This window comes from Macrotis lagotis, chromosome 1 (genome assembly GCF_037893015.1).
Source record: "Macrotis lagotis isolate mMagLag1 chromosome 1, bilby.v1.9.chrom.fasta, whole genome shotgun sequence".
Classification (NCBI taxonomy): domain Eukaryota; kingdom Metazoa; phylum Chordata; class Mammalia; order Peramelemorphia; family Peramelidae; genus Macrotis; species Macrotis lagotis.
In genome coordinates this window covers 915612311-915629399 of record NC_133658.1, presented here as the reverse complement: position 1 = coordinate 915629399, position 17089 = coordinate 915612311, and the positions used below count along the sequence as shown (strand labels likewise).

The following is a 17089-nucleotide window of genomic DNA, read 5'->3' as shown; positions in this document are numbered from 1 at the left end:
GAGGTCACACGGCAACTGGAGAGACATGAGGGCAGCTCTTTTATTTTGCAGAGAGGGTGCAAACTAGAAGGGGGGCCTGGATGGTCTACCCCTGAGGCTGGAGAGGGGCTGCGGCTGAGAGGAAGGGACAGCTCAGCACTGATGCCCGGGCTCCCAGTGCATGCTGTGGACCAGCTCCTGCAGGCAGTCGTGGAGCTGGGCTGGTGCCAGGGGCAGGGAGAAGCTGCCAGAGATGTGCAGGTCCACCTCTTCCAGGGAGGATGCACCCTGGATCTGGGCCGTCTCGTGGAGGGCCCGCAGGGCCGTGGGCACCACCTAGGCATGACAGAGTGGCTGAAGCCAAAGACCTGCCGGCTCTGGGGCACCACCCTGATTCCCATCTAGTCTATGTGCTCACTGGCTTTTGTGGGGGCTGGACTCCAGTCTACCCCCTCCTTGGCACATTAACCCCCCCCCCACCTTGGGGCCATCCCTGTAAGGTCCCTCTGGGCATATAGGGGCACCTTGATCATGACAAGCTTTTTGGTCCATAACTGTGAGTCCATGGGCCACTGTTCCCCTAGACAGAACCAGAGAGTGTACTGGGGTGAGCGATGACTGCCTTCCAGGAAGGAGATCAAGTCTGAGGGGACACCAGAGAAGGCAGGGGTTCAGGCCAGAGGTGTCTCTTGGCCGGCCCGGCCCCGCCCAGCTCTGCCTCACCATTCACAAACTGAGGAATGTTGTAGACTTGCTGGCCATATCTGTCCTTGGTCACCTCCCTCCAGGGAGCTCCTGGGGAGGTCTGCTCTCCTGTGGCCCAGTAGGTCCTGCAGTGGCCCAGACGCTGGGCCCTCAGTTCGTTCTGGGAGGTCCACAGGGTCAGCCCGGCCCCCAAGCTTCTCAGCACCTTGTCGATGAACTGCGCCGTCTTCTGATCGGCCAGCTTCTCCCCCGGCTCGGGCAGGACCAGTTTGGCGTCCAGTTCCATGCAAGCCTCGGCCTCTGGCGCCGGCCTGGGCCCTACCAGCCTGAGGCCTTTGAGGCAAGACAGGCATTGCTGAAGGACTTGGCGGCCCCGGTAGAAGACTGTCACCTCATACTCAGACTCTGGGGACAGATGGGCAGATCTGAGGGCCCTGGGCATCCAAAAGCCCCCAGACTGCTCCCTACCCCCCCCCCCCCGAACTCATACTCACCATTGCTGGCAAAGAGTGGCCCCAGGGGGTTGCCTGGTGGTGCTGGTTCTGGTGACTGGGGGAGCTGCTCCAAGATCTCGTTGGGGCTGAAGACTGAGAAAGGAAAAGGAGGTGGCTCAGCCAGGGTCGAGAAGCCTGGGGGGCCAGCCAGGGGCCATACCCACCCTGGGGTCTACCTTCTGGGATCTCTTCCTCCTGCTGCTGCGGGGCCAGGCTCAGGGCACCCAGGATCCTGGGGATGATCTCCTCCTGCAGGGGGTGGAGAAGCACAAAGGTGGCATGGTGAGCAGCAGGTGGGGCAGCCGCTGAGGGGGTGGCACAGGGAGCAGCAGCTGGGATGGCACGGGGAGCAGCAGGCGGGGCAGCGGCTGGGGTGGCACGGGGCGCAGTAAGTGGGGTAGCCGCTGAGGGGGTGGCACAGGGAGCAGCAGGCAGGGCAGCGGCTGGGGTGGCACGGGGTGCAGTAAGTGGGGCAGCCGCTGAGGTGGCACGGGGGGCAGCAGGTGGGGCAGCCGCTGAGGGGGTGGCACAGGGAGCAGCAGCTGGGATGGCACGGGGAGCAGCAGGCGGGGCAGCGGCTGGGGTGGCACGGGGCGCAGTAAGTGGGGTAGCCGCTGAGGGGGTGGCACAGGGAGCAGCAGGCAGGGCAGCGGCTGGGGTGGCACGGGGTGCAGTAAGTGGGGCAGCCGCTGAGGTGGCACGGGGGGCAGCAGGTGGGGCAGCGGCTGGGGTGGCACGGGGAGCAGCAGGCGGGGCAGCGGCTGGGGTGGCACGGGGTGCAGTAAGTGGGGCAGCCGCTGAGGTGGCACGGGGGGCAGCAGGTGGGGCAGCCGCTGAGGGGGTGGCACAGGGAACAGCAGCTGGGATGGCACGGGGAGCAGCAGGTGGACCAGCCGCTGAGGGGGTGGCACGGGGCGCAGCAGGCGGGGCAGCCACTGGGCCCCGGAGCCTGTGGGGGTGGCACGGGGAGCGGCACGCAGGGCGGGCCCCCACCTGGTCCTCGGGCTCCTCGCGGCCCTCCCCGGCGCCCCGCAGGAACTCGTAGACCTTGTGCGGGTCCCGGGGGTCGCGGCTGTGGTTGCTGACCAGGCGCAGCGCCTCCTTCTTGCGGTCCAGCGCCGCCCGGAAGTTGCGCTTCCACGTAGCCGGGTCCGGCGGGTCGATCCCGGGCCGGTAGCTGCCGCTGGCCTCTGCCCACGCCTGCCAGGCCCGCGGGGCACGGAGCGTGGGCCGGGGCCGGAGCGGCGGCCCTCGCCCTCCCGCCCCCCACCTCCCCCCGGCCCGGGCCCCCACCTGGAAGATGCCGAAGTCGCTGTGGTGCAGGTCCTGGCGCAGCCCGTGCTTCCAGGGCACCAGGAAGCGCCGGCGCTCCGCGTCCAGCCAGCGCGCGCCCAGCAGGCCCGAGTCCAGCTGCTCCCGCAGCCAGGGCAGGATGCGCGGCTTGCTCCGGGCCATGGCCCCGCCGCCGGCCCGACGGCGCCCTCCCCCGCCCCGGACAGTTACCTGACTCCCGGCGGGGGCTTCGGGCCGCCCGGGACCTCGCTCCGGCCGCCGAGTCCGCGGGGCAAATCCGTAGGAAGAGTCCACCCAAGTCACGGGCATGCCGGGAGGGCCGAGATGCAAATGAGGCCCCGCCCCCGCCCCGCCCGCGGCCGCTCCCGGACTTGGACCGGGGAAGAACGTTCGTTACAAAGTTTCTAGGGAGCTGGGGGGGGGAGACAGTTCCGAGAGGTTCCGCCCCTGGCAAAAACGGACTCGGGAAACTACAATTCCCATCGGCCTCTGTGCGTCAGAGAGCGCGTTCTTCGAAGCGGAGACCCTAATGCTTGCTGGGAGATGTAGTTTTATTCGATGCAGCGTGTCTAGCTCTGTCTCTCTCCTCTCTCTCTCTGTCTCTCTCTGTCTCTCTCTGTCTCTCTCTGTCTCTCTCTGTCTCTCTCTCTCTCTCGCTCCCTGCCCCCCACTGAGCTCGAGGTGGGCTCCGCGAAAACCCGGGCCAGGTGCCCTCTGGAGGCCGGCCCGGGAGGAAAGGGCATTAAGGCCCGAATGGCAGCAGCGGGACCGTCCCCCACGTTGTCGCGCCCCGCAGGCTCTCGTCCTTTCCGTCTCGGTCCGGGCCTCGGCTCTCCCAGTCTGTTTCCCCGGGCGGCTCTCTGTGCCCCAGCCCCCCATCTCCCTGGGTCTCTGCCCACCTCCTGGGCTCTAGCCTCCACGAAGCCGGGGAGGCTAGGACGTCCCCCAGCTCTTTCGGGGCTCCCCCCAACCCCGCCTCCAGCTTCTCCGAGGTCCGGAGGCGCGGGGGAACTCCATTTCCCACGCGGCCCGGGAATCCCTGCGGCCCTCGGGTTGGTCTGGCCGGGCCAGTCCCTCCCGGGGCCGATGGGCAGGGCCGTAGCGCGGCCCGCCGGGAGGGTCGGCGCTCCCCCGCCTCCCACTGTCCGTGCAGACCAATGGGCTGCCCCGGGGCCCCGGGCCGCTCCCACCTCGCCGCCTCACGCCAATCGGCGGAGCGCGGGGGCCAGGCGAGCGCCGGACGCGGGCCCACCAATCAGCGCCGCGGCGCGGAGGGGCGGGGCCACGGCGGATGGACGGGCGCTTCTGGCTGCGCGGGGTCCGCCGGGAAGGGGGCGAGGGGGCGGGGACGACGATGCGTGTGACCAACGACGGCGCGGGGCGGAAGGATCGGCGGGTAGGCCGTCCAATGGGGATGCGCGGGAGGTGGGGCCGGCGGCGGGCAGGGGGCGGTGCGCCCGCTAAAAGGCGGCCCCGGGGGAGCCGCGGGCGGGGGGCGAATCGGGGGGTGAAGAAGATGGCGGCGGCAGCCGAGGCCACGAACTGCATCATGGAGGTGAGTGGGGCCGCACGGCGGCGGCGGCGGCGGCGGCAGCAGCGGCCGCGGGACCCGCGGCTCCCCCGAAGGCGGCCGCGTTGCCTGGGGGCAGTCCGGGAGGGCGGCCTGGAGGCGGCGACGGGAGGGGCCGGGCGCCCCGCGCCCAGCCCCCTCCCCCCCAACGTCGGCCGCCCAGCCGGCGGGGTCCGGGCGCGGGGACGATCGGGGCGCGGGGCGGCTCCGCCGGGGGCGCGTGGGGGCCGGGGGGAACCACGTGGGGCTCGAGGGGGACCCGGCACCACTTCCGGTCCGAGCGGCACTTCCTGCCCCCCGGGCCCCACGTGGCTTCGGCCCCCCGAGCTGGGGGGGGGGGCTGCGCCCGCGGCCCCCGGGAGAACAAAGGGCCGGGGGGCGCCGGCGGGACCCCCGCGCGGTCTGCAGGGCCGGGCGGCGCCGCGGGGATCCGGGAGCGCAGGGAGGGGGGCCGTTGGGCCCCCCAAGTGCGGCGGGTGGGCGCCGGCCCCGCGTGGAGGTCAAGGCCCCGGCCGCGCGTGGAGGTCAAGGCCCCCGGGGCGCGCTGCTCCCGGCGGCCCGGCCTGCGCAGGCGCGGGGGGGGGCAGGGAGGGGGTCTGCCTGCAGCTGTCCGCGTCCGTCCGTCCGTCCGTCCGGTGGGGCGGGGGGAGGGGGCCCGGGGGGCCGCTCCGCCGAAGCCTGTAGCCTGAGGTTGGTCCAGCCGCAGCTGGGGCTGGGGGGGACCCCGCCCCGCCCCCCGCCCCCTCCCCCTCCCCCCAGAAGCCCCGAGCCGGCCCCCGGGAGCTAACCGTCTCTCCCTGTTACTCTCTCCTAGAGTTTTGTGGCCACCTTGGCTAATGGGATGAGCCTCCAGCCTCCACTTGAAGAAGTAAATATCCTTTTGTGAGCCTCCCCTCCCGCCCGCCTCCCCGTTTCCTCGTGACTTTGGGGAGTCACTTTTCTCTGTGCCTCAGTTTCCCCTCTAAGCTAAAGGGCCGTGTGGACCAACCAGAACGCCTTAAGTTCTCTGGCTCAGAAGTGTCCGCGTCCGGGAGGCACGTCCTTGTCCTGGGCAGCCCCTAAAGTGAGGCCGCTGGACCATTGGCTCCATCCCATCTTTTGGCTCAAAAGGATCCCGGGGAGCATCTCCCTGTGGCCCCCGAAGGGGACTCCCGGGGCTGATAGTTCTCTCCCGCTCAGGAGGCGCAGGCGGCCTTCCTTCCCTTCCTCTCTCCCCTGTACAACGAGGGAGATTGAGCCCAGCTGAGGGATCTCCCGGCCCAACCCTTCCCTCTGCTCCCGCCCGGATTCTCAGGCCTTAGGTCTGCTGGGATCTTGTGCCCATGACTCTCCCTTAGGCTGGCCTCCCCCCCTACTTTCACCATGGGGGGGGCAGGGCGTCTGGAAGCTTTAATCACCCTGGTGAGGCGGGGTCCTCCCAAAGCCAGGCAGAAGTCTTCCTTAACTCTGTCTCCAGTAGCCCATTTCCCCATTCCCCAGACCCCAAGTGTTGCCCAATGTTCCCCCCCACCCCCGGCTGTGGGCTGAGCTAGAGATTGGAGAGTAGGCGCCGCTGAGGTATCGGGGCCTCTGGGGGGGAGGGGCGCTGGGGGAGGGGGAGGAGAGGAGGTCTCAAAGGCTTGGAATGGGAGCGGGAGGTGGTCGGAGCTGGGGGAGCGGGGCGGAAGCTCGAAGACTCTTTAGAAAAGAACCCATGTTGGGAACGTGGCACTCCGCCCTCAAAAAGTGACCCCCTCGTTCCCAACCCAGGTGTCCTGCGCCCAACCCGAGAGCAGCGAGAAGCCCAACGCCGAGGACATGACGTCCAAGGACTATTACTTCGACTCCTATGCCCACTTTGGCATCCACGAGGTGAAGGGGGGGGGCTGCTGCTCTGTGCTGCCCTCTGGAGGTGGGCGCCCACCACTGCAGGGTTCTTTGGTGGGGTGGGTCTGGCAGACTCCACAAAGCAGCCTCCATCTGTCCCCTGCTCCTGCAGGAGATGCTCAAGGATGAGGTGCGGACCCTCACCTACCGGAATTCTATGTTCCACAACCGGCACTTGTTCAAGGACAAGGTGGTACTGGACGTGGGCTCGGGCACCGGCATCCTCTGCATGTTTGCGGCCAAGGCTGGGGCCCGCAAGGTCATCGGGGTGAGTCAGGGAGTGTGGGTGAAGGGGGGGGAGGAGGAAGGGGGTGGGGGCGAGGATGACCTTGGCCACTGACCCTATTGTTCGGCACCTTCTGCACCCCCCCCCCCCCTCCAGATTGAGTGTTCCAGCATCTCCGACTACGCCGTCAAGATTGTCAAGGCCAACAAGCTGGACCATGGTGAGAGCCGGGCCTGGGGTGGGGGGGGCCTTGGGGCCCAAGGGACTGGGGTACTGAGTACTATCTCACCCGCAGTGGTGACCATCATCAAGGGGAAGGTGGAGGAAGTAGAGCTGCCCGTGGACAAGGTGGACGTGATCATCAGCGAGTGGATGGGTTACTGCCTCTTCTACGAGTCCATGCTCAACACCGTTCTCCACGCCCGAGACAAGTGGCTGGTGAGGACCCCCACCCAACCCTGCCGTCCTTCTTCCCCTCGACTCCCTTTCTTACCCCCTGATCCGCTTTCCCCATAGGCCCCCGATGGGCTCATCTTTCCTGACCGGGCAACTCTGTATGTGACGGCCATTGAGGACCGGCAATACAAGGACTACAAGATTCACTGTGAGTGTGTGTGGGGGGGGTGGGTGCAGACTTGGGGGGACTTGGGGTGAGAGGGAGAGGGGTGGGGCAGGGCCCCACAGCAGGACACAACTCTGTTCCTCAGGGTGGGAGAACGTCTACGGCTTTGACATGTCCTGTATCAAGGATGTGGCCATCAAGGAGCCCCTTGTGGACGTGGTTGACCCTAAGCAACTGGTGACCAACGCCTGCCTCATCAAGGTGCGGGGGTGAGGAGGCTGCTCTTGTGCTGTGGGGGGGCAGGCAGGGATGGGCAGCCCTGAACCCGAGTTGTATCCCTCCGCAGGAGGTGGACATCTACACAGTGCGTGTGGATGACCTGACCTTCACCTCCCCCTTCTGCCTGCAAGTAAAGCGCAACGATTATGTCCACGCTCTGGTCGCATACTTCAACATCGAGTTCACACGCTGCCACAAGCGCACAGGCTTCTCCACAAGTGAGCTTGACGAGGGGAGTGGGGAGCGGGGAGCAGCTGGAGAACAGAGGGCATCAGGGTAGTCTGACTTGAGGGGCCCTTGGAGAAGGGACCTGCCTGCCCTCTCCGAAGTGGGGGTGCTCTGTCGGTATCGTGTTCACAGACAGCCCTCAGCCCTCGGTGAGCTCAGGGGCCAGATGCGCCTTGGACACCATGGCTAGTGTAATGGCCCCCAACGGTGACCCCGGTGTCCTGATTTTTGTGGGGTTTTGTCATGAGCCATGGGCCTTTGCCTTGATTCCCCGGGCAAGGGTAGCTTGGGGACCGGCCATGTGGTCCAGGCCGTGTCCTTTAGGGGAGGATTGGATGACCAGGTGTGGGGGGGAGGGGGGCCTCTCTGACCTCTTGCTGGGCTCCCTCTTGCCCAGGCCCCGAGTCCCCTTACACACACTGGAAGCAGACTGTCTTCTACATGGAGGATTACCTCACAGTGAAGACAGGCGAGGAGATCTTTGGCACCATTGGCATGCGGCCCAACGCCAAGAACAACGTAAGCAGGGGTGGGCTCTGAGCCCGGGTGGCTCTAGCACCTGGCATGGCTGGCGCCACCCCAGAGGAGGGAAGGGACGAGGCCCAGGTCTGAGGCTGGATTGAGCCCCCCCTTCTCAGAGTTGTGATGAGGGGGAGGGGATGGGGGGGCAGTGCCCCCATTCTCACACTTGTCCCTTCCCTCTTGTAGCGAGACCTCGACTTCACCATCGACCTGGACTTCAAAGGCCAGTTGTGTGAGCTCTCCTGCTCCACCGACTACAGGATGCGCTGAGCTGCCCCGAGGGGCTGCCACCCTGGGCCCCGTCCCCGCGCCCAACCGACCCTCCCTGGGCCAGGCCTCCGGCCTTGGCCAGCCCACCCGAGCCCAGGGAGCCGGCCACCCTCCTGGGGGCCGAGGGGGCCAGCTTGATGGTTTGAGGGCCCCTCTAACCCCTTCCCCTGTCCTCTGTCCCCCACCCCCCAAGCCCTGCTCCCTCCCGTGGGTGAGGGGCCCAGGGGCGACATCGTGACTGTGTTTTTCATAACTTATGTTTTTATATGGTTGCATTCATGACAATAAATGGTCAGCTGGGACCTGGGGCGCCGAGTTTGGGCCGGGCGGGCACGGGAGGGCCGGCCAGCGGGTCATCGCCTCCATCTCCCCTGTGCCCCCTGCTCCCCCCATCTCCGGGAGTTAGGCCAGGGCGAACTTGGGGTCGTCTTCCCCATCTGGGGCCTGGGTGGGGGGAGGGCTTGGAGCCGACCTGGCCTGGGACAGCTGCTTCCTGGCGGCCCATGGCTCTCACGAAGGGACCGGGACCGGGACGGCACTGGGGGAGGGGGGTAGGCCCTGGGGGCTTTATCTCAACTAAGGGGCTTGGAGATCCCCCCCTCCCCAAAAAAGGGAAATTAGCTCATCTATAGGAGGGTCTGGCCCCGGGGCCAGTGGCCTGGCTCGGGCCCTTGGAGCGGCCAATTCTGTGACCCCAAAACTAGTGCAAACTGGGCCCGCCCCACTAAATGGGGCCCGGGAGGGGGGCGGGGGCGGTGTCCTGTGTGCCCCGCCCCTTCGGCTCCGGGGGACACGCCCCTGGTGACGTCGGCGGGGAGGGGTGCGCAGGCGCGGACGGGCGGGGGTGGGGGCGGCCCTGCGTGGCGGATCTCCCAGCGCGGTGAGTAGCGCCGAGACCCTGGCGGGCTGGGGGCCAGGGAGCGACCCCCGGACGGGAGGAGGGGCCCCGGGGGGCGGGGGGTACCGCGGGTCTCCATCCCTCGCCCCTCCCCCCGGCTCGGCATCTTCGGAGCATGCGCGGGGCCGGCGCGGCCTCCCGGACTCCTCGGGCTTCCGCGGCTGCTGAAGACGCGGGACCGGCCCCGGCCGTGGTCCTGAACTACGTCTCCCGTCAGGCTCCGCGGCGGCCTGGCTGGAGGCAACCCTCCCGCGGGCCCCGTGGCCCCCTGGGAGTCGTAGTCCAAGCTCCAGTGGGGGACGGAGAGGGCCAACGCGTGGTCCCCTCCCGGGCCCCAGGGCGCCATGGCCGAGGCCCGCCAGGCAGCGACCTTCCGCCTGGAGCCCGGCCCCGGCGCCCCCGGGCGGAGCTGGTGGAACCCGGCCTTGAAGGAGATCGGCGGCGCGGGGCTGCGCTCCTGGCGCCGGAGCCTGGCGCAGTGCAGGGTAAGGGGCGCCCGGCCCGCGGCCCCCGGGGGGGGCTTCCCGGGGACCCCGCGGCCGGCCGCCGCGCTGAGCCGGGCCCGCTGTGCCGCAGGACGATGTGCTCGCGGGGGGCGGCCCGGCCGGGCCCGCCAGCGGCCTCTTCCTCCTGGCCGCCGTGCAGGCCGCGCGCCTCCTGCAGCTGGACCCCTCGCTGGGGCTGGAGGCCTGGATCGAGGGCAGCCTGCCGCCGTGGTGAGGGGCGCGGCGGGGGCGGGCCGGGGGCGGGGCTGGATCGAGGGCAGCCCTGGTTAGGGCCGGGATGGGGCCGGGGATGGGGCCGGGGATGGGGCCGGGGATGGGACCGGGGCCGGGGACCGGGGCCGGGGGGGGATGGGGCCGGGGCCGGGGACCGGGGCCGGGGATGGGGCCGGGGCCGGGGATGGGACCGGGGATGGGGCCGGGGCCGGGGATGGGACCGGGGATGGGACCGGGGATGGGGCCGGGGCCGGGGCCGGGGATGGGGCCGGGACCGGGGCCGGGACCGGGGATGGGACCGGGGCCGGGGATGGGGCCGGGACCGGGACCGGGGATGGGGCCGGGGCCGGGGATGGGGACCGGGGATGGGGCCGGGGCCGGGGCCGGGGCCGGGGATGGGGCCGGGGCCGGGCCTGGCCGGCGCTGACTCCCGCTCCGCAGGGGCGCCCGGGGCGCGCTGGCCGCCGCCATCTTCGCCGGGGGGCTCTGGACAACGCTGCTGCTGACCCTGCACCTGGTGCTGCGGCTGCTGCTCCGCTACCGCGGCTGGCTGAGCGAGCCTCGGGGGACCCCGGCCCTGCCCACGCGCTGCTGGCTGGTAGGAGTCCCCCGCGCCCCCTCGGGGCCTGCCGCCTGGGGGGCCGAGAAAGGGGCGGGGGCGCCTCAGGCCCGTGCTTGCCTCCCTCAGGCCCTGGTCAGGATCTTCTCCGGCCGCCGGCCCACGCTCTACACCTACCAGCGAGCCCTGCCCTGCCTGCCCCTGCCCTCTCCGGCTGCCACCGTGGCCAAGGTGGGCGCCGCTGCCCCCCGGGGGGGGGGCTCAGGTGGGGGGGGCGGGAACGGGGCATCAGGGTGGGGGACCTGGGGACTTGGGGATCCAGAGAGTCAGGTGTTGGGGACCTGGCGATCCAGAGTCGGGGGTTGGGGGATCCAGGGATTTGAGAACCTTGAGAGTTAGGGATTTGTGGACCCAAAGACGTGGGGACTTGGAGACTCAGAGAAGCAAAGCTTTGGGGACTCAGGAAACCTGGGACTCGGGGGACTAGACTCTTGGAGCCTCCTAAGAGACGGCAACAGAGGGCTCCCAACATGTGCTCCCAGTATTTGGAGTCCGTGCAACCGCTGTTGTCGGATGAGGATTTCCGATCCCTGAGCAGCCAGGCCCAGACTTTCCTACGCACGGAAGCCCCCCGTCTCCAAGCCCTTCTGGGCCTCAAGGCCTGGTGGGCAACCAACTATGTAAGTGCCCATCCATACTCCGGGGATCCCATGGCGGCTTGATGGGCTTGGCCACGGCCTGATCCACCTCTCCCTCGCCCAGGTGAGCGACTGGTGGCAAGAATACATCTACCTGCGGTCCCGAAACCCTCTCCTAGGCAACAGCAACTTTTACATCCTGGTGAGCCCCCTCCCCTGGGCCTGCTGGCCCTCCTTTCTCTGGACCAAGCCCTGGCACTGTCTCTGATGTTTGTGAGCTTCTTCTGAGAGGTCGCTCCTTTTGGTCTCTGGGGCACAAAACTCAAAAAATGGGGGTCTGCCCTCAAGGAGCGTCTATTCTAATGGAGATAGGTCAGCTCCTGGGGGAGGGGGCAGTAGCAGTGGCTGGGCTGAGCAGGCCTTTGGGTAAAAGGAGGGCATCCTGGGCGTCGGGGTGGCCGGTCGACAGGTGCCTGCCACGGCCTTCCCTGCCTTCTCCTAGGACTTCCTTTCCGTGGCCCCCACTCCTCTGCAGGCTGCTCGAGCTGGGAACGCCGTGTATGCCATGATGAGGTTCCGTGAGCAGCTTCGGCGTGGGGAGATGGAGCCTGTAAGAGACTGGGGGGCCCCCCGCCTGGGAGTTGGGGGAGCCCTCCTCCCACCATCCAGGTTCACGTGGATTCCCACCCCCTGTCCAGGCCACCTTGCTGGGGATGGGTCCACTGTGTTCCGCACAGTACCGCCAGATGTTCAACACCGCTCGGATCCCTGGGACCACCAGAGGTGAGCCACGTGTGACCTCAGAACCCTCCCCTGGAGGAGCAACGGGAGGGAGGACTGGGTCCGGGGGTGTGGGAAGAAGACGCCATCTGGGAACCTGCGTGCTCCTCGGCCACATCGTGGTGGGCCATGTCGTGATGGGCCACGTGGGACGGTCTCTGGGGCCTCTGATTTTCAGTCGTTTGGATGTCTGACCTTCCCGTTGCCCGATGCTGACCCCTGACCCACAGCCTCCCCCCAGACCAGCTGTGCCATGTCAGGGATAGCCGCAGCCGTCACGTGGCTGTACTGCACCGGGGCCGCTTCTTCCGCCTGGGGACACACGAGGGGCCGGGCGGTCGCCTGCTGAGTCCGCGGGTCCTGGAGCAGCAGCTTCAGCGTATCCTGGATGACCCGGCCCCAGCCAGGCCCATGGAGGAGCACCTGGCTGCCCTGACAGCAGCTCCCAGGTCAGGGAGCTTCCTGGAGTGCTGAGGGACGCTGGGGTCAGGGGACTTAGTCCCACCCTGACCCCAGCTCCTGGTCCTGACAGGACCCTATGGGCTCAGACTCGGGCCTCCCTGCAGGCGGCAGAGGGGAGTGCGCAGTCCACCCTGGAGACGGTGGAGGGGGCCGCCTTCTTCGTGTGTCTGGAGGAGACCCCCGGCCCCTCAAACGCAGCCCCCGAGGTGCTGCGGGATGAGCTAGCCCGGACCTTGCTGGTGGGGACTGGCTACAGCAGGTGAGCCCTATAGCCCGGCCGGGACCCTTCCCCATCCCATTCCACTTCATCCACAAGCCCCTTCCCAGGTGATCCAGGTCTCCTTCCCTTCTTCGGTCCCTACCTCCTCCTGGTCCTTCCCAGCCTCAGACTTCTCTCAGATCCCAAGACTGCTTCCCCCTCCTCCTTCTCTCTTCTCCTTTCTCCTCCTCTTTTTTGCCTTCTGCTACTGTTCCTCGTCTTCGTTTTCCTCCCTCCTTCTCCCACTCCTTCCTCTTCCTCTTTCTCCCCTCCCCCCCAGCAGAGACCTCTCTACCAGACCACTCCTGCTGCCGCCCCCACAGGTGGTTGGACAAGTCTCTGAATCTCGTGGTCTTCGCCAATGGACGCATGGGGCTGAATGTGGAGCACGCCTGGGCCGACACCCCCGTCCCTTCTCACATGTGGGAGGCACGACGCCCGTGACCCCTGAGAGGCTCATTGGACACGGAAGTTTTCCCCATCAGACGTGCCTAGAGATGACCCTCCCAACCCAGTCTCCACAGGGGCCCCGTCCCTGAGGGAAGCCCAGGGATGAGGGGTCAGGGCCCAGGGAATGTGGGGGCCTGACGAACTTCTCTCTTCCTTCCCCCAGGCTATTCTGGCCACTGAGTGCTTTGAACTTGGTTACTCGCCTGATGGGCATTGCAGAGGGACCCCCGATCCCACTGTGGGGCCCCCCCAACGGCTCCTGTGGACGGTACCTGAGGAGGTGAGAGTGCCTGGTGGGTCCCCAGCCCCTAGGCATCTTCTCCCTGGGGGTTCTATGTCTCCGACCCAGCTTCGGCCCCCTCATAATGGTCCCTACCCTGCACAGGTGGCTGCCTCCCTTCCCCTGGCTCTGCGGGAAGCCCGGGCCTTGGCTGCAGACATGGAGTGCCACATCCTCCCCTTCACCCACTTTGGGAGAAGGTTCACCCGGCGTTGCCATGCCCCTGGAAGCAGCTTTGTGCAGCTGGCCCTGCAGCTGGCCAGATTTCGGGTCAGTGCCCTTAAAAGAAGGGGGGGGGTGCTGTGAGAACAAAGAGGGAAGTGGAGCCTAATGTGTGGCATGGGTGAGTTGTGTGGTGGGGACCACAGCGAAGGCCAGTGTCAAAAGAGAGGGCAATGTAGCCAGGGAGGTAGGTAGTGTGGACTAGGGGGCAATCTATCTGGAAAGGCAGGCAGCATAGACAGAGAAGGTAGAGATGGGCTGGGCATCTATGCCTGTCCCGGCCCACCAGGACCAAGGCAGCTTCTGCCTGACCTACGAGGCATGTGTGACGAGATCATTTCGCGAGGGCCGCACGGAGACCGTCCGGCCCTGCTCGGTGGAAACCTGTGCCTTTGTCAGAGCCATGGAGGACCCGCACCTGTCAGTAAGTGAGCCTCCTGTCTCTGTGCGCTCCAGCTCTGCCCCGGAGCCCAGGGGTGACGACCTCTGCTGTCCCCCCCAGGATGCCCAGCGCCTGGCCCTCTTCCGAGTGGCTTCTGAGAAGCACTGGTCACTATGTCGGGCTGCACTGAGTGGCGAGGGCATTGATCGTCACCTCTTCTGCCTCTATCTCGTGTCGCGGCTTCTCCATCTCCCAGCCCCATTCTTGACCCAGGTGAGGGGAGGAGGAGATACCTTGAATAATGGGGGAAACTTGAAGTCCCCTGGCCCACACCCTCCTCCCAAACTCCACTTTGCAGGTTCGGGCTGAGCGATGGAAACTCTCCACCAGCCAGAGTCCAACGCAGCAGCCTCAGCTCTTTGACCCAGCCAATCAACCAGATTATGTGTGCTGTGGGGGTGGCTTTGGGCCTGTGAGTGGGGCCCCAGGGGATGGCTCCTGGATGCCCAAGAGGCCCTGGAGTGGGACCCTTGGGGGAGAGTACCTAGATGCCCAAGGGGGCCTGCAGTGAGGCCCCAGGGGGATGGTTCCTGGATGCCCGAGGGTGCCTGCAGTGGAGCCCTAGTGGGCTGAATTAGGGAATGCTGATCCTCCACTGAGGACTGTTCTTTTTCTCTGACCTAGGCAGATGATGATGGCTATGGTGTGTCTTACGTTTTCATGGGGGAGGACACAATCACCTTCCACATCTCCTGCAGGGTCTCCAGCCCAGACACGGTGAGAACCCTCATCCTCCCCAAACGTTGCAGGGTCCAGGAGATGTACAGGCCTTCCCCCCCTGCCCCCCATGGAGGATCTGGACTCAGATGAGCCCAGGTTTGGAGCAGGCAGTGAACTTGGGGATCCTCCAGGCCAGTTTATTTTGCAGATAAGGAAAGTGAGACCCAGAGAGGTAAAGTGGGGTTACTGAGGTCACACAAGGCAATTTCAGCAACCCTGAAGCCGGGCTCTATACCCACATCTTTGAAGGGCCCCAGTATCTAGCTTCCCCATCTTTGCCTTCTCAGGGAGCTGGGTGTCCGGGCCCTCAGACTCTGTCCTTTGGAGATCTCAGGTATCCAGGTCCTCTTTCACCCATCTCCTGTCTTTGCAGGATTCCCGACGGTTTGGGCAGCACATTCAAGATGCCATGCTGGATGTGGCTGCCCTTTTTGGCTTAGGCATGGGACCCAGCACAAGAGCCCGGCCAGGTGAGGTGGCCAAGGAGGACAAGAATCCTTTTCAGACTGGACCCTTGGCTCCCAGTAATCCAGAGTCCTGAGGGAGCTGCTTGACAGACCGACTCCTGGCAGACTGAGGAGCAAGGCTGGCATCATGACAGCTGGAATAATGGGGGCCAAGAGTGTGAATTGAGCCGTCTGCTCATGGTCACCATGGTTCTGGACCATCTTCATCTTCACCATTAATTAGTCTCAACCCCCCTTCTTCCTGTATCTTCACCCTAAAACTGTCCTGGATCTTATCCCTCATCTCACCTTCAACCATAGTCCATTCACAGGCTAGGGTCAATCCCACCTTACCCCATTCCTTAGGAGAGGGTCAACCCCAGCCTTACCCCATTCCATAGGAGAACATCAACCCCGGCCTTACCCCATTCCATAGGAGAACATCAACCCCAACTTTACCCCATTCCATAGGAGAAAGTCAGCCCCAACCTTGCTTTATTTTATAGATAAAGATTGACCCCAGCCTTACTCCATTCTGTAGAATAAGGTCAACTTTGGTCCACTCCAATTCCATAGACCAAGGTTGAGCCCAGCTTTATTTGTGAGCTAATGCCAACTCCAGTCTTACCTCATCCCCATAAGCTAAGGTCAGCTGCAGTTTTACCCCATTAGATAAATTAAGGTCAACTTCAACCCATTCCACAGGCTAAATTAGCCTCAACCTAATCTCAAGACCACAGGTTAAGGTCAACCCCAGCTTTACCCCATCCCATAGGCCAAACGCAGCTGTAACTCCAGATGATCTATAAGCTCAGCCCCAACAAAAGCCTTGAACAGGACTTGACCTCAGCCCAGTCGCAGGGCTTGCTCCACTCCAAGCACCCCTGAGCCTGGGCCACAGTCTTCAACAATACCCCAACCTCAGGTCTTTCTAAATGTCTACCTTCACTCTTAACTCCTCATCAGCCCCAAGGTCATCTGAAGCCAAGCCCCAGACTCATTCTACTGTCTGCCATCCTAGCCTCCCTCCAAGCCAACCCCAGCCCCAACGGCATTGGAACATCCACTTGCCTCCAGCGCCAACTCACCACAACCCTTAACTGAATTCTCCTAAGGAAGCGTGGTACAGCTTGAAGGTGGGGAAATGGAGACAACAAAATAGTCCCTGACCTTCAGGAATTGATGTTTGACTGAATAGAAAGAACATGGGCATAGCTGAGGAAATAGAAAAATGTAAGAAGTAAATAAGGGTTTTGCTTAGGTTGGAGTGGGGTGGAAATGTTAACTATTAGGAAGGTCTGTTATAAGAGGAGAAATGGGACTGATCCTTGAATGGAGTTGAAGGTTTCAAGATGTGATGTGGAGAACATTTTAGACATGGAGGATGGCTTATGTAAAGACATGGAGATGGGGTGGTAATTAAACCCCCCCACCCCCATTCAAATCTTGTCCCACACTAGCTGTGTGACCATGGGTAAGGCACTTAACCATGTCTGCCTCAGTTTTGTTACCTGTAAAATGGGAATAGTGATAGGGTGGTTGGAAAGGTTAAATGAGATATTTGTAATGTGCTTTGCTAATCTTAAAGATGTATAAATAAATTCTAGCTTTTGTTTTATGATGATGAATAACAAATGGGGCAGTTTGACTGGAATGTAAAGTGGATGAAGTGAGGCAATGGGAAGGTGCTCTGTAAAGAAAGGTTGGAGCCAAGATCATGAGGGATTTGAAAGACATGGTAGCTAGAGCACGTGTGAAATGAATATTTCTCTCATATTTCATAACTGATTATTGCATTGGCACCCATTTCTATCTCCTCATCCGGAAACCGACCAGGGTGGGAAGCGTCTCTTAGAGATGTACCCAGGCCAAGTTCTAATCAGATAGATAGGAAAAGAAATTCTAAGTTTGAGCTAATGGGTGTATTCCTGCTCATTTCCTAGTTTGGGGGAGAGGTTGAGTGTCCTTATTATCAAAACAAGTGATGTGGAGATGGATGTCACCTTGACCGAGATTTGAGTAACCTAAGTCACCTACCCCAAGATCTTCATTTTAATATCCCCCCACATTTGTCTTTGTGTTAACCAATCTGAGTTGATTGCCACCCCTCAGGAACACCTCCTTTTTAGAGGGCATATAAATTGTGACCACACTTATGGCCAAATTACCGTTCTTTTATTACTAACCTACAACCTTACTGTTTAAATGATTAAATTACCC

At 64.2% G+C, this 17089-nt stretch overlaps 3 protein-coding genes across 7 annotated transcripts; 2 read left to right on the top strand and 1 right to left on the bottom strand.

The window, feature by feature from the left end:
• Window positions 1-16: 16 nt before the first annotated feature.
• IRF3 (interferon regulatory factor 3) lies at window positions 17-4229 on the bottom strand. The gene is made up of 7 exons (XM_074219716.1): window positions 2472-4229; window positions 2172-2378; window positions 1355-1427; window positions 1179-1271; window positions 703-1089; window positions 504-622; window positions 17-315 (listed from the first exon to the last, which is right to left on the bottom strand). Exons 1-7 carry the CDS (start codon window positions 2778-2780, stop codon window positions 133-135), a joined length of 1371 nt encoding a protein of 456 aa, XP_074075817.1. The 5' UTR covers window positions 2781-4229; the 3' UTR covers window positions 17-132.
• On the top strand, window positions 3811-8327 carry PRMT1 (protein arginine methyltransferase 1). Of its 5 annotated transcripts, XM_074219717.1 has the most exons (11): window positions 3880-4026; window positions 4856-4909; window positions 5791-5892; window positions 6020-6175; window positions 6290-6353; window positions 6429-6571; window positions 6650-6737; window positions 6841-6956; window positions 7042-7192; window positions 7600-7721; window positions 7911-8327. In XM_074219717.1, the coding sequence occupies exons 1-11, from the start codon at window positions 3880-3882 to the stop codon at window positions 7992-7994; spliced, it is 1227 nt and encodes a 408-aa protein (XP_074075818.1). In that variant the 3' UTR covers window positions 7995-8327. The 5 variants fall into 5 exon arrangements, with proteins under 5 accessions (XP_074075819.1, XP_074075818.1, XP_074075820.1 ...); XM_074219718.1 differs by lacking the exon at window positions 3880-4026 and adding an exon at window positions 3811-3867 and having other exon boundaries at window positions 6290-6571; XM_074219721.1 differs by lacking the exon at window positions 4856-4909 and having other exon boundaries at window positions 3947-4026; window positions 7911-8326.
• Window positions 8328-8955: 628 nt separating this feature from the next.
• On the top strand, window positions 8956-16487 carry CPT1C (carnitine palmitoyltransferase 1C). The gene is given in 19 exon segments (XM_074219715.1): window positions 8956-9216; window positions 9218-9377; window positions 9469-9608; window positions 10053-10209; window positions 10300-10401; window positions 10713-10850; window positions 10933-11010; window positions 11311-11418; window positions 11507-11591; window positions 11830-12037; window positions 12121-12309; window positions 12633-12738; window positions 12923-13039; window positions 13145-13309; window positions 13551-13685; window positions 13764-13916; window positions 14002-14115; window positions 14328-14420; window positions 14797-16487. Coding segments are annotated over 19 exon segments (2625 nt in total). The 5' UTR covers window positions 8956-9007; the 3' UTR covers window positions 14965-16487.
• Window positions 16488-17089: the final 602 nt, after the last annotated feature.